The 16,509-nt window shown below is 39.3% G+C and overlaps 1 protein-coding gene across 4 annotated transcripts in view; it reads left to right on the top strand.

Moving 5' to 3' along the window:
* The window catches only part of GADL1 (glutamate decarboxylase like 1), a 163,779-nt gene that overhangs the window by 17,691 nt on the left and 129,579 nt on the right, over nucleotides 1-16,509 (top strand). Inside the window, exons 1-4 of one of the 4 annotated variants that reach the window (XM_049099860.1) lie at nucleotides 5,451-5,888; nucleotides 9,394-9,573; nucleotides 10,807-10,979; nucleotides 12,145-12,186. In XM_049099860.1, the coding sequence (XP_048955817.1) occupies nucleotides 10,827-10,979; nucleotides 12,145-12,186 (195 nt within the window). In that variant the 5' untranslated portion in view covers nucleotides 5,451-5,888; nucleotides 9,394-9,573; nucleotides 10,807-10,826. Of the gene's footprint in view, nucleotides 1-5,450; nucleotides 5,889-9,393; nucleotides 9,574-10,806; nucleotides 10,980-12,144; nucleotides 12,187-16,509 lie in introns of those variants that run through there. The other 3 variants (XM_025461087.3, XM_025461084.3, XM_025461085.3) reach the window with 3 other exon arrangements.

Genomic DNA, 16,509 nt, shown 5'->3' on the forward strand with positions numbered 1-16,509 from the left:
ACTGTCTGGTGGGGGAAGGCTGGTTCCATTTGGGATGTTGGTTAGCCCCAAAATGCTCTAAGCAAACAAACTAACTAAAAATGGGTATTCTCCCTAATTCAGCCTTATCTCAAAAAACACAGAAGTCACTGATGCAGCAATGAGTTAAATCTGATGTTTCACAAATAAATGTGTACAAGAAGTAAGATGAAGAGTCAGGACAAGGAGCCAAGATGGCACAGGAAAAAAATAATAACAAAAACTGTGATGACTAGCGTGGAAATGACTAATGAAGGGACACACAGTGAGTACAGTTCCTGGGGAATACATTGTGCCTTGGTGCAGTAGCACCTGCTGAGCCAAATGAAAGTGAATCTTCCATAGCCAAGTTCTCCAGCCTGAGGCTGAACCATGGGGCTGAAATTTACTATGTGGGTAAGACAAATTCAGTTTTCTTATAGAGCCTGACTACATTCAGGTCCTTGCAATGTGAAGTTGTACCCATATGAAAAGTTCATAATATTTAGAAGTGGGATGGTGGGTGGGTGGGGTTTCAAGAGCTGCTTATCAATATGACAAGCTAAGCATACAATAGCAGCTTATCACATAATAGTTACTCAGGCAATAGAAATAAATGGCTCTAGAAAACCTACTCTCTTGAAAATATCGCAAGGTTACCATATTCCTGGCCTTGATATCTAATATCAAGTGTGTATAAAGGTCATATACCTAAACATCACAAAAGCCATAAATGACAAGCCCATAGTTAATGTCATCTTCAGTGGTAGAAAGCCTTTCTTCTAAGATCAAGAACCAGACAAAGAGGCCCCCTCTCATAGCTTTTATTTTTTTATTTTTTTTATTTTTTTTAAATTTTTATTTATTTATGATAGTCACACAGAGAGAGCGAGAGAGGCAGAGACACAGGCAGAGGGAGAAGCAGGCTCCATGCACCGGGAGCCCAATGTGGGATTTGATCCGGGGTCTCCAGGATCGCGCCCTGCGCCAAAGGCAGGTGCTAAACCGCTGTGCCACCCAGAGATCCCTCTCTCATTGCTTTTATTAAACAGTTTTAGAATTCATACCCAGAGCAATTAGACAGGAAAAAGAAATTAAAGACATCCAAATTGAAAAAGAAGTAAAACTGTCACTATTTACAGATGATATAATATTATAAATATAAAACCCTAAGGACTCCATCAAAAAGTTGTTAGAACTAATAACGAATTTGGTAAAGTTGCAGGATACAAAATCATATACAAAAATCTGTTGTATTTCTATACATTAATGAACTATCAGAAGGAGAAATAAAATAATTCCATTTACAATTTCATCAAAAAAGAATAGAATACCTAGGGATAAATTTAACCAAGCAAGTGAAAAGCTATAAGAAAACTTATATTGAAAACTATAAGACATTATGGAAAAAAATGGAAGAAAACACAAATAAATGGAAAGATATTCCATGTTCATGGATTGGAAGAATTAATATCATTAAAATGCCCATACTACCCAAAACAATGTACAGATTTGATGAAATCACCATCAAAATTCCAATGGCAGATTTCCAAATAGAACAAATAGTCCCAAAATTTGTATGGAACCACAAGTGTGTGCACACACACAGATGCACACACAAAGTCCAAAAAGTGAAAGCAATTTTGAGAAAAAGGAACAAAGCTGGAGGCATCATGCTCCATGATTTCAAGCTATAATACAAAACTATAGTAATCAAAACAATATGCTATTGGCATTAAAACAGACATATAGATCAATGGAACAGAATACAGCCCAGAAAAAAACCCACACATATATGGTCAATTAGTTTATGACAAAGGAGCCAAGAATATGCAATGAGGGAAAAGACGGTCTCTTTAATAAATGGTGTTGAGAAAACTAAAACTGTATAATCACATGCAAAAGAATGAAACTCAACGACTATCTTATACCATACATAGAAATTAACTCAAAATGGATTAAAAATTTGAACATAAGGCTGAAACCATAAAACTCCTAGAAGAAAACAAAGGCAGTAAGCTCCTAGACATAAGTCTTGGAGATGATTTTTTAAATGATCTGAAACCAAAAATCAAGAGCAACAAAACCAAATATAAATCGGTGGGACTGGATCATACTGAAAAGCTTCTGCACAGCAAAGGAAACCATCAACAAAATGAAAGGGTAACGCAACGAATAAGAGAAAGTATTTGTAAATTGTATCATTTGACTAGCATCCTGGATTCTGAGACACGGGATCTCATAAAACAAAATCCTGGGTGATAGGAGTATGTCACCTCCAAGAAATGTTATATGTTCCACAATGCTTTGCAATTAGGAGATGATGCATGGATGCACAAATGATTTTTTTCCTGTCTTCTTCTGTCACCTTTTCATCCAAAGATCATTAGAACATAGACTTGCTGGAGAATGGGAAACTATCCTATCTTTGGACAGCTCTAGAGCTCATTAGAAAGACATGGAATTCCTGACTTCAAGTTTGCAGCAAAACACTTGTAGAGGAGATATTAAATAAATATAAAGCTACCATCCTGTTCACTATCTAGTTCATGTCCTCCCTCTCCCTAACCCGGATTTTTGCCATCATATCTCCCCACCTCTAACTTTTGATCTCCCATCTGACCTCTACATCTATACCCCCTAAATCTTTCTAAAGCTCTCTTCTTATACCATTTGACATTCACAATGCTTTTCTGAGCAGCAGAGTAGCCTGGGCTGATACAGTTGTGCCCTCCTAACACTCACTTCTCCCCTCTACAGACCCTGCCTCTTGAACAAACAAATTCTCGAGAATTCCTGGGCACCAACCTACACCTTCATTTCTTTGCCTAGTTCATGCTACTTTTTTATCATGAATGTTTGACCATGACCTTTGTTTCTACTCCATGATAACCAATTCCTACTAATCAGTCAGAAGTCTTGATTATCCACAGTCACCCCACCGTACTCTTGCTTAACCTGTGGTTTTTCCAGTGGTCCCCATATCATGGTAGGGTTCCACCATTTACCTGGTGGCTAGATGCCAAACCCAAGACTCACCCTAGATGAGGTGATCCCTTGTTTTCTTGACCCCTTACATCCAATCCACTAGCAAGTTCTCTTGGCTTTACCACTAAAATGTCTCCCATATTGCACAACGTTGCTACATCACCACTGTTACCTCCACATCAAAGCCACCGTATCTGTTGCCTGGACTTCCAGGGAGCTTCCTCCATAATCTCTCTATTTCCATATGTGCCTCTGCATAGAACGAAAGTAATCGTTTATAAATGTAAATTAGATCATGTTGCTCCTCTGTTTATAATTTTTAAAAATATTTTATTTATTTTTGAGAGAGAGAGAAAGAGAGAGAGAAGGAGCACAAGCTGGGGGGAGGGGGCAGAGGGAGAAACAGACTCCCGGTCGATCAGGGAGCACAATGCAGAACTCCATCCCAGGATCCTGGGATCAAAACCTGAGCTAAAGGCAAATACTTAATTGACTGAGTCACCCAGGGCCCTGATCCTCTGTTTAAAACCTTTAAATGGATTCCGGTTGCTTTTAGAATAAAATCCCTTACCTGGTCTGCCTCCTATCAGTCTTTCCAAAGCTCAGTTTATTCCTTCCTTTTTCCTCACACTTAGGCTGTAGGATCTTTTTCTATTTCTTTCAGAGGCCGATTTATAGATTATTTGCATTTTCTGTTCCTTCCTTCTAGGCTATTCTCTTTACACCTCTTTTTGCATCTGGCTCCTTTTCCTTTTTCACATGTCAATACAAACATCTCTTCCTCAGAAATAGGAAGAGATCCGGTTCCCCATGACCGGATCTAAAATAGCTCCTTCTTATTCTATTGAGTTATTCAGTTAATTTCCTTTAGAGCATTTATTAAGGTCTGTAATTATTTTAATTAGCTATCCATTTGCCTTTTTATTCACTACATCTTCCATCTACCCCAAGTAAATGTAAATTTGTGTCTTCTTGTTCATCCAGAACATGACAGGCACTAAATTAATATTTACTGAATAGTTGAATGAAAGGCCGTCCTAACTACCATCAAGTCCAGGAGGACTTTCTGCTTCTCACATGCAGAAGCTCTTCTCTGGAGTTTCAGTGTGTTTTCTCTGCCCACAAGCATCATGCTTTATAGAACACGGGATGGGTGGGATTCCAGGTATTCATAAACGTGTATAATTTTCCTTATTAGATTTTGAGGTCACCAGCTATGTGTCTGATTCATCTTTGAGTCTCCACAGTGCCCATCCCAATGTTTTGCACACCGTATTCAATAAATACTTCAGAAAGTATAAATAGAAGAAGTAGCAACTCACTGTGGATTTCAACTAAGGAGAACTTATTCCTCAAATATGACTTAACCAATGATATAAATGTTCTTTTCCTTTCTTCCTTTCTTTTTCTTTCTCCCTCTCTTCCTTTCTTTCCCTCTTCCTTTTCTTTCTCTTCCTTCCTTCCTTCCTTCCTTCCTTCCTTCCTTCCTTCCTTCCTTCCTTCCTCCTTCCCTCCTTCCCTCCTTCCCTCCTTCCTTCCTTCCTTCCTTCCTTCCTTTTCCTTTTGCCAATGTATACCCATCTTTAGCTGACTAAAATTGAAGCATAGTTTTGCCTTTTACTCCTACAAGTGGGTTGCACCATGGGAATTATTCAATCTCTAACTAACCTTTTTGATTCTACAGAATCACAGAGGTAGATTCAGAATCTAAATCCCTGCATTTGTTACTATTATCCAAATCTTCAGAGGTTTTTCTGCCACTGCTATGTATTGTTATTATTTCTTTTTTTTTTTTTATGATAGGCACACAGTGAGAGAGAGAGAGAGAGGCAGAGACACAGGCAGAGACACAGGCAGAGGGGGAGAAGCAGGCTCCATGCACCGGGAGCCTGACGTGGAATTCGATCCCGGATCTCCAGGATCGCGCCCTGGGCCAAAGGCAGGCGCTAAACCACTGCGCCACCCAGGGATCCCTATTTCTTACTCTTTGTTTATTTCTTATAGTCTTCTTCCTTGTAGGTTGTCCTATAGACAACAAAGGGTAACAAAGTTACCCTCTCATTGATATGTTGTTTTGAGTAGCAAAATGGCTTAAAAATGGTGTGAAATTTGAAAGGGATGCAAACAATTTAAGAGCCTGGAGTACTAGCCAGGTATTATAAACTAAATTAGGTATCCACTCTTTTGAGGTTAGATGAGACATCTGACATAGAAAACTTCAGAACAGAGGAGTGTCTCCTCAACTTTCAACTGTATTTTCTCTCACTCTATTTCCCTAATTATTCTCTTTCTGGATGTTTAGCAAATTGAGAACAGACACTCTGTGTTGTTTATGTCTATATCCCCAGGCATCAGGTTGGGTGCTTGGCACATAGTAGTCCTTTTTTAATTTATTAATTAATGCTATCCTCTTTTTCAGGCTTTGATTCTCATGCCTATCTTGGACTGACTTGCTGGGCTTACCAGGTCCTGACCCTCAGAACTCCCTTGGTCCTCAATGTCCTTTGCACAAGTTTTCTGAAGAGTTCCTTGGTTCCCACCTAGATGCCTGGATTCATTTTTTTTTTTTTTATTGTTCCTCCTTCCTATCGTTTGCAGCAAGGATTATTTTTCTATGGCTAATTTTTTTCTTAACAATTAAAGTCTTGGATGGGACACTTGCCTCTACCTGGCAAACTTTCTGACAAAGACCTAAGGCTATTAATTCTAGCCTTTACGTGAGCCAACAATGTAATGTGGGTGCCAAAAGAGAGTTCATGTAGACTCAGTCACATTAATAGTTACTACTTATTGTTCACTTTACTCCCTTCCTGGCACTTTGCTCAGCAGCTTGCATGCTTTGCCACATTTAACCCTTCCAATGACTCAATAAAATGGACATGGCTATTTTCCCCCTTTGTCAGGTAAGAAATCCAAATCAAATGGAAATTAAATAACATGGATGAAGTAACAGAAACACAATTAGAATTTGGGCCAGGATCTACCTGATTTCAAAGCTTAAGCTTTGTGACAAACTGGGGTGCTAATGGAAACCTTGTTAATGGAATCATGGTGACCAGAGCACGGGAGATATGAATTCATTCTATTTAGTGCTGGGGATACCACACCTGGAGTTTTGTACTAGGCCTCATTTTATAAGATAGAAATAAACTGACCCAGACTAGTGACCATGGGTTACTCAGACACAAATGAACTAACTGGAGCAGTTAACTAGCAAAGAGAGAGAGAGAGAGAGAGAGAGAGAGAGAGACAGAGAGACAGAGAGAGAGAGAGAGAGGGAGAGAGAGGAGAGTGATAGAAGTCATTCTATATTTGGCTTAGAGTTCTATGGAAGATAAATGAGACTCACTTTGTCTACCTACTTACTGCAAAAGCCTGTGGAAATGACATGATGCATATTTGAAGTCACTATAAGAAAAATGTTTGTGACCATTCCAGCTGTCAGTGGAGTGGTACTTTAAGTGACAAAGTTTTAAAATTATTATTAATTACTGCAGATATTCAAAGAGAAGACAAATCCTCTAATTGAAAAGTTTCCTCTTATACCTTAATTTCTCCTATAACCCTAAGCCTTAACCTCAAATGTCTGCACTGTTTATGTTCAAAACAAAACTTCTCTTTAGTGTCCTTCTCATAGCACTTGGCACCTACTATCTTGTAGTGTGTGGTCATTCCGTACTCTGAGGCTGTCCATTACAAGGACAGGAACTGACTCTACTTCATCTTGCTTTCATTATTACCTCCCTAATATAGCCTTACAAACTGTAGATGCTTGCAAAGCAGCATCTTACTGCTCTTTCATAGAACTTCAATGTTATTTACTCTGGTTTCACTACCTACTAGCTTCGTGACATTGGGCAAGCCAGTTCAACCCTGTCTTAGTTTCCTCAGCTATAACACTGAGTCACTGGAGTTTTTGTGACAAACAAATTTGTTAAATCTATAAAACTTCAAGAACAGAGCCTGCCACATAGCGTGTATGTGTCTTGTATTGATGTAAATGTTGAACTCTGGAAAGCTGCTCATGCAGTAGGGGCTGAACTATTGACTGCCATCTTGGGGCAGGAACATCATGGCGGGAAGTTCTGCTCTCATCACAGAGGCAATCCCCTACACTGTGGCCCCTCTTTCTACTCTTCCACAAGGGGTAACTCACTGGCCCCTTGTCTAGAGTTCATTATCTCGGCTATTTGACCACTTTCTACTCTGGTAGCTTACTATCACATGGAGATTCACTTATGTTCTATGCACTGATGCATTTTTAAAAAGACTTTATTTATTATTTATTCATGAGAGACACAGAGAGGCAGAGACATAAGCAGACTCCTGTAGGGAGCCTGATACAGGGCTTGATCCTAGGACTCTGGGATCACGCCCTGAGCTGAAGGGAGATCCTCAGTCACTGAACCATCCAGGCATTCTACACTTGTGTATTCAATAAGTGTTACTGATTGCCTATTACTGGCAACTAAAATTTATTGAGTTGGCTAATATTAATGACATTTATTGAGTGCTCACTATGTAGCAGGCATTGCTGTCTTTGTCTCTGTTAATTCACTTAATCCTGCGTCAAAGGAAGGGCCCCTGTTCAATATCCAAAACACTATTTGAAGTTGAATTTATTGTTTGTTCAAAAAGGAAATCTGTACGTCTCTTTAAACAAAGCAAAAGTTGAGCTTATATAGAGCATCAGAAGGCCTGGAATTGAGGAGCTGGTGGAAATCCAGAAGTTAGAGAGTTTAGAGGTTGACTGCTTTTCACATTTAGAAGCATGGTGCACAGGGTGAGACTTGATGGACTTTCAGAAGTCAAAAGCCTACAAGAAAGAGAAGGACAGAGCATGGAAAGAGAGTGGCTGCCGCACAAAGTATGGATAAAAGAGAATAGGGGAGGTCTCTATTAGTGGTATCTTTCACAGTCCATAGATCACAACTCAGTTTTGCCTGTTGCCCCTGCTCCCTGGTTCTTCTTCTGGTCCCTACCGTGTCTTCTCTAGGCCAGGAGTTGTATGAAGTGTATTCTACATCTACCCCATCCCTAGCCAAAGGTGTCTCTTGCTAGGTTAAGTCAGGCAACAGGCAATGACATATCAGAGAAGGAGGACATTATTACTAGTTGGTTGAAGGACTAGGTAGGACTACTTGTATTTAGTGGTTAACAAATGTTTATCAAGCTCCTATAAACTGCCAGGCACTTTCTGGGTGCTACAGAAACAAAAGTGGAACCAATGGATGCAAGCTTACACTCTTAGAGAGCCAAGCCTCTATTGGAGATACACATACTTAGACAAGTAAATGAATGAGTATATGTTATCTGTCACCTGGTGGTCACTGATTTTGAGTCAAATAAAACAGAGAAAGAAGATGGGGTGAGAAGGTGCTACAGTAATATGGTTATCAAGGAAGGCCTCTTTGAGAAGCTCACGTTTAAGGAAAGAATGAAGAATAGTGAAGAGGCCAAATTTGGTGAAATTCAGTGAGCTTGGAGCACAATAAGAAGAGGTGAGGTTTGAAGTCCAATAGATGATGGAGACAGGAGATCATTTAGTCTTAGAGCTCATTATGACTTTGACTTTTTGTTTGATGAGCTAAAGATCCATTGGAAGGTTTAAGTCATCTTGTGAACTGACTTTTCTCTTCAAAGGTATATAGGAGCTACTATGTTGAGCATAGTCCACACACCCTGCAGAGCAAGGGTGAGAGCCATTTGGGGGAAGGGGAGGGATGTTAACTGGGAGGCCACTGCACTGATCCAAGCATTTATGGTGGTTTACGCTAAGGTGGCAGGAGAGGGGGTAATGAAAAACAGTCAGATTCTGGATATATCCTTCATAAAAGATTCTTCCCATTGAAAGACTTCATTATTAACTACCATATACTCTGTGAGTTAGGTTGAAAGTTCTGAGTATGCATCTCAAAAGATCAGTTTGACCTCCTATACAAACTCCAGGGGTCTTTTCCAACCTGGGAAAAGGCAGGTGGTGGAAGAGGCACATTTTCGCCTCTGGCAATAAAAATAGAATGTATCTATCAAGAAAAAAGGCATAATCTATATCCAATTCTTTATGGTTTTTAAATTGTATTTTCTCATAGATAATTGCATGAAATATAGGATTTCTTAAATTGATTGCTGTGGGGACAAAGATGACTTAAATTTCAATTTCACTGCTTTTCTGGTTGCAAGTGGGTGTTTGACATTTTTTAGTGTGTGTGTGTGTGTGTGTGTGTGAGAGAGAGAGAGAGAGAGAGAGATTCTGAGAGAGCTATAGAGTGGCTGCAATTGCCTGAACAATAAAAACCTGAAATCCTACTAATGAGGTTAAAAAAACCTAACTTTTTCTGTGTGCCTAATAATAGCACTGCCTACTGACATAACCAGGGTTCCCTGAATAATCGCCCTCTTTTCCAGTTTATTTTTAGGACCTAAAATTTGGGGGAGGAATGTGCCTTTAGGTGTACAGCTCAATTCCAGGGCTTCACCATTTGTCCCTAAAGCATGTTGAATACATCCTTTCAAGTGAAAAATAAGTAAAAGTGAAAGCTGGAACTAAAATTCATCATTGGAGCACTGGATGGTTCAGCCTTCAGGGTGAGGATAAAAGATTGATCCTTCACTGCAGACCCCATCTTTCCCAAATTGGGGAATCTGTGCCATTTTTATCTGCCTCCATGGACACCATTTGAGTTTGCCAGTAATAGAAGTAAAGGGTTTATAAAGGCACAGAATTTTATCAAAACATAGTACTTTGAGGAAAAGGAGGACTTTAGGGCATAATAAATGTCTATAGTGTTGGAGCCCTGGGTAAGTATAAAAATATTTGAAATGTATATTTACCATCAACATATTTAAGGTAGATTTAAAAGTATAAATAAAGCATTGTGCTGGGTGTGGTGCTGAAGGATTGTTTTTAAAAACTGTTTCTGTAAATTTCCACAACTCAGTGAACATGCGCTTCACAGGGAGGAGAGAGAGAGACTGATTAGAGAGAGAATAAAATCCAATCAAAGCTTGTGGCAGATATTGGTGGAATATTTCGGTTAAGTTGCCAGAATTATTTTTGGGGTGGGCTATTTTGGGTAGGCAGTAACCTTTATTCTCAGATATAGATTTCCATGTTGACTTTTAACCTTTAGTCATTGCCTGGCAATTGTACAGTCCTGAAAACGTTCTATTCCATCTTTCTGTCTGTGCCCAAACTGCAAGTTTGAAAAGTTTAAGGGCATCAAGTGTGGGTTTACACCAACCATTATGCGACTCACTTTCTTATATTCTCCCTTCATAAGGAAGTGGCTGAGTACATGGAAGGAGGGGCTCTCAGGGACAAAGCAGTGTCTTTAATATAGAGGGTCATTTAAACATGGGCTTCAAATGCAAAATTAGGAGAGGTGATATGTCAATAATATTTTCTTCCTTAGGAATGACTTATTCCCACAAAGAGGATACATGGCAATCCTTAACAAATTACAAAAGAGCGTGTGTGCACAAAATAGACATGGGCTTGTGTCTACAGCAATCTTTATGTACATGTGTTTCAAAGGTGTTTGCAAGAGTGAACAAAATGAGTTGAGTTTACTTTTCTTGAGCTCCACACTCCCTGATGCTGAACGAGATGCTGTAGGAATGGAGAATAGAATTTCTGTCCTTAACTCTATTATGCCATTGGAAACCATAAAAAAAAACCTGTCAGCTTCAACGCCCCAAAGAAGTATTAATAGAAGATATGCCATTTGAAGCTGTGATAGTGATCCATTTTTTCCCCTTGTGTTTTGTCGTGATCTAATTAGATTATATCTCAAACATGATTTGTTTGTGTGCTTCCAGGAGATACTCATCAACGCGAGATGGTTCCAAGTAAGAGGAGTGCTGTTCTTGTGGATGGGGTTATACTGAATGGCCCCACGACAGATGCAAGAGCAGGAGAAAAATTTGTTGAAGATGCCTGTAGGCTAATAATGGAAGAGGTGGTTTTGAAGGCTACAGATGTCAGTGAGAAGGTAAAAAAAATATATATATATATATCTATTAGAAATCCTTGGAATGGAAAAGATAAATTCTTTCCAATCTGATGGTTAGATGTAAGGGAGATAGGAAGCTTATGTTGTTATTGCCTCTATACCTTTGTTTCAAGGGGATCCCAGCTACCAAAGTGTATGCTCCCCTACCCCTCACCCAGTATCTGCTTTCCTGGAAGGTTTGGCTTATAACCTCACAAGCCATCATTTGATGGGAAACTGGCTGAGATCCCAGGCCTTCTGGACATGAAGCACAGGGATGAAACCTTCTGCCCTATAACAGTATAGGTGATCAATAATCTGATGATCTAATATATACACTCTCTAAAACATACTCTGCTCTCCATTTTCTTGGGCACATTCTTTCTATCACTAGTAAAACAACTAGCAGAATGTGGAAAAGACCATAAAAAGTTTTCAAATTTATCTGAGGGTCCTTCCCAGGAGCTGGTTTGAGTTTAGACTGGAAATCTTGGATTGTAAAGTCTGACTTCTGACTGGCACCAATTACTGGTTCTAGATTTCAAATTCAGGCTCAAGTTCAGATTCAAACTGATATTGCAATTATTACTAATGACTTCTACTCCTAAAACTACTCTCTATGTGCCAGGTGATGTTCTCAGGACTACTCCCTATGAATTCATGTATTTAATTCTTACAAAACCAAGGGCTGTATGTTTACTCGATTTTAGGGATGAGGAAAGAAGTGAGGCACAAGCAGTTCAAGTACTTTGCCCAATATCCCATGTTAGTAAATATCAGAGCTAGCACTAAAATCCAAGCAGTCTGGCTTCAGTCTGGGCCTTTAACTTCTCCTCTGTATATCTCTTATAATCGCTAAATTATCCTTTATCACATTGATTATCTTTCATATTGAAATTGAACGATCAACAAGCAGATGTATAGGAGGGATTTTGATTCCAATTCTGTTGGTCAAAAATAAATGTCATTTAACAAAAAGATTTTGAATCTGAAGTGGTATTTATTCTGAATTTTTGATCGCATGCATTTGGGAAAACCTATTAGAAAATAGATCGAAGTGTTCTGTGAACTTAGCATAGCCGTATTCAAGGCAAAAATCACTGATGGTATTTCTTGATCATATATTTATAATTGCATATTTTCTGGTCTTATCTGTACTTGTGAGATATTTTGGACCTGCTTTACTTTGGAGCACACTGCTTTTCTGGTAAGCTTTTTTTCTTTTGTAATTGGCCTTTATTCAGTCATTAAATATTAACTGAGTGTTAGCTATGGGTAAACCACTATATTTGACCCTGGGGGATATAAAGACAAATAAGATAAAGGTTCAGCTTTGAACAGAATTTATAGTCTAATTGGAAGGATAAGTTTTCATCGGAAAAAAGATGGGGGGTCCCCAGGCATGTGATAAATGTGTGTGATTGGGGCAGATTTGGGGGATTTCATAGAGGAGTGGACTCTCTGAGCTTTGATGTGGGATGTGAAGATCAAGTAAGATTTTGATGGGCAGTGAGAAGTCAACCCATGTATGTTGAAGAAAGCAGGAAGGTAAGGAATAGAAAGATCATTGCAGAAGGGAACTTTCTCCCTCAAAAAAAAGGGGTTATATAGGTGACTAATGGAAGGTAAGACAAGAAGGGGAAGCTTAGGATCCTAAATTATCAATTAAGGAAGCACATGTTGATTGCAATGGTATAGCCATGCAGGCTCTCCAATTGAAGGTGGGTTGAAAACTCTGTTAGGGTTGGGGGAAGGAGGTGGGAGTTTTTAAGTCACTTAGTCTGACTTTGTTAGAGATCCAACAGGGCACCTTTCAAAGGTGACCTTCAGATAGATCCATCCCCACACTTTGTGAGTTGATTTCTTCTAGTTCCTTCTCTTGTAGACATTCTTTCTCAGCCACCTTTTTTCAAAAACCGGAGTTATAATTTGCATTTAGTAAAATTTGTTCCCTTTTTTGGCATGTAGTTATACGAGTTTAAGTCACGTAACAACTACACCACAGTCAAGATATAGAGCAGTTCCATCACCCTTCAGATGTCCCTGTGCTCCCTCTATAGTCAACCCTGACCCTTGTCTTAGCCCCTGACAGCCACTGATCTATCTTTCATGCCTGTATTTTTTGCCTTTTCCGGAATGCCAGACAGGTGGAATTCTATCACAATTGTCTTTTTGAGTCTTGCAGTTTTCTCTCAGCAAAATGCATCTCTGAGATTTGATCATGTCATTGTGTAGATAGGGATTTTTTTTTTTTTTTACTGCATTTTACTTCATTGCACTTTGCAAATATTATGTTTTTTACAATTTGGAGGTTTGTATACCCCCTGCATCCAGCAAGTTTATCAGTTCCTTTTTTTCAATAGGAAACTATTGAAATTTGGTCACTTCGTGTTTCTGTGTCACATATGGTTAATTCTCAGAATATTTCAAACTTTTTCATTATTACTGTACTTGTTCTATAACATATTATATAACATAGTATATATATTATAACATCATATTATAAAATATAACAATATTTTTATGGCTTGTTATAATCAGGGATCTCTGATGTTACTATTGTAATTGTTTTGAGGGACCACGAACACATTCATAAAAGACAGTGAACTTACTAATAATGTTGTTTATGTCCTGACTATTTCTATCCACTGGCAGTTCTCCTATCTCTCCCCCTCTCCTCGGGTCTCTCTATTTAGAGACATGACAATGTTGAAATAAGGCCAGGGAAGAACCCTGAAATGCCCTCTAAGTGTTCATCTGAAAGGATTAATTTCAACTTAAATCAAGAGCTAGGAGTGAGGAAGACATTTTGAAAGCCAAGAAAGGCCAAAAGGTAGGCCTTTTGTCCCAAAGAGTCAGCCATATTTTGACTACAAAAAGAAAAGTTCTGGAAGGAAATTAAAAGTGCTACTCTAGTCAACACATGAATGATGAGAAAGTCAAACAGCCTTATTGCTGATCTGGAGAGAGGTTTATTGGTCTGGATAGAAAGTCAAACCAGTCACAACATTCCCTTAAGCCAGAGCCTCATCCAGAGCAAGGCCCTCCTCTCTTTCCTCTACTCTAGGAAGGCTGAGAGAGGTGAGGAAGCTACAGAAGAAAAGTTTGAAGCTAGCAGAGGTGGGTTCATGAGGTGTAGGGGAAAAAACTATCTCTATAACATAAAAGTTCAGGGTGAAACAGCGAGAGCTGATGTGGAAGTTTCAGCAAGTTATCCAGAAGACCTACTCTAAACAATGGATGTCTCAATGTAGGTGGAATATCCTTCTATTGGAAGAAGATGCTACCTAGGACTTTCAAAGCTAGAGAGGTGAGGCCAATGCCTGGCTTCAAAGCTTTGACAGGCTGACTCTCTTGTTAAGGGCTAATGCAGCTGCTAACCTGAAGCTGAGGCCAGTGCTCATAGACCATTCCAAAAACCCAAGGGCCCTTAAGTATGATGCTAAATCTACTCTACCTATGCTCTGTAGATGGAAAAATAAATCCTGGATGACAGAACATCTGTTTAAAACATGGTTTACTGAATATTTGAAGCCCACAGTTGAGACCTACTACTCAGGAAAAAAAGATTCCTTGCAAAATATTACTGCTTATTGACAATGCACATTGTCACTCAAGAGCTCTCTCTGTAGAGATGCACAAGATTAAGGATTCCATGGCTGCTAACAGCATCTATTCTGCAGCCCATGGATCAAGGAGTAATTTCAACTCTCAGGTCTTATCATTTAAGAAATATATTTTGTAAGGTTATAGCTGCCATAGATAGTCATTTTTCTGATGGATCTAGGCAAAGTAAATTGAAACCATTTTGGAAAGGATTTACCATTCTAGATGTCATAAATAACATTTGTGATACATAGGAAGAAGTCAAAATATCAACATTAATAGGAGTCTGGAAGAAGTTGATTCCAACTATTACGGATGACTCTGAGGGTTCAAGATTTTGGTGGAGGAAGTCACTGTGGATGTGGTAGAAATAGCAAGAAAACTAGAATTAGAAGTGGGGCCTGAAGATGGGAGTACATTTCTGCGATTTCATGATATAACTTGAATGGATGAGGAGTTGCTTCTGATGGATAAGCAAAGAAAGAGGTTTTATGAGATGGAATCTACTCCTGATACAGATACCCTTAAGACTGTTGAAATGACAGCAGAGGATTTAGAATAGCACATAAACTTAGTTGGCAAAAAGGCAGCAGGGTTTGAGAAGACTGACTTTGATTTTGAAAGAAGTCCTACTGTGGGTGAAATGCTATCAAATAGCTTCACATGTTACAGAGAAATTGCTTATGAAAGGAAGAGTCGATTAAAGCAGCCAACTTTATTTATTTTAAGAAATTGTCCCAGCCACCCCAACCTTCAGCAACCACCACATTGTCTATCAGTCCACAGCCATCAACATGGAGGCAAGACCCTCCACCAGCAAAAATATTACAATTCACTGAAATCTCAGATGATGGTTTGCTTTTTTATTTTTTAAATTTTTTTAAAGCAATAACTTAGTGTTGGTTCATAATCTCCTCCGGAGTTTCCTGGGTGAAATCTGAAACTGGCTCCTGGCAGAGAGCAGAGGGAGACCAAAGAAATAAATAGGCTGCTCCAGGTTGGCAGGTGGCAGTTTTAATAAGCAAAGGGAACATACAAAGGAGACATGTGTTGGATGGCAGCAAGATGAGTGGACCCTTACACCTGCCTGCCAAACCTTAAAAGTTTTGATAGATAAATAGATAGGTAGTTAGATGGATGGATAGTTAGATATAGATAGAGAGGCCTTAACTGAGCTTAATCAAATATACTATACAACAGTTTCAAATACTTCCTCATTAAGTCAAGGCCGAGTCCTTGGAGACACCTCTAGCAGCAGGAAAGGCAATCAGAACCCACATTCCAAAGACTGGGGAGGGGGTGAGGAGCCTCCAAGTACTCAGGTCCAGCTCGTGGGTCATCTGGTGGTCACCTCTTCTCGATGACCTCCCTCAACAAGTATTTTTTAATTCGGGTGTGTACATTTCTTAGACCTAACGCTATTGCACACTTACTAGACTATATGGTACAGTATCAACATAACTTTTATATGCACTGGGAAACCAAAATCTTGGTTTGACCCACTTGATTTCAATATTTGCTCTATTGAGATGGTCTGAACCACACTTGCAGTATCTCTGAGATATGCTTGCATCAGGAGCCATTCTTTTCAATGGTCTCAGTCACTTTTGATTCCCCTCTGCCTATTATGGTTCCCACTTCAGAGTTTAATTTCATCTCTCTTGTACAACTCAGTATTTCTTCCTGCTTTCCCCAACCTCCCACCTCCTTAGTCTCCTGACTTCCTGGCTACTCCCCTGTCTCTCTCCTCCCCTCCACAGTCGAACTTTTTAAAGATTGTCTATGCTCCCTCCCTCCCTCTCTTTCCTCACCTCCCACACCCTCACTCCGTGGCAATCTGGCCTCCACTCCCACCTCTCTAAGTCAAATTGCTCTTGCCAAGAACACCTCCTTGTTGATAAATCTCATGAGCACTTCACAGTCT

The sequence above is a fragment of the Canis lupus genome, chromosome 23, assembly GCF_003254725.2.
Source record: "Canis lupus dingo isolate Sandy chromosome 23, ASM325472v2, whole genome shotgun sequence".
In the NCBI taxonomy this organism is placed as follows: domain Eukaryota; kingdom Metazoa; phylum Chordata; class Mammalia; order Carnivora; family Canidae; genus Canis; species Canis lupus.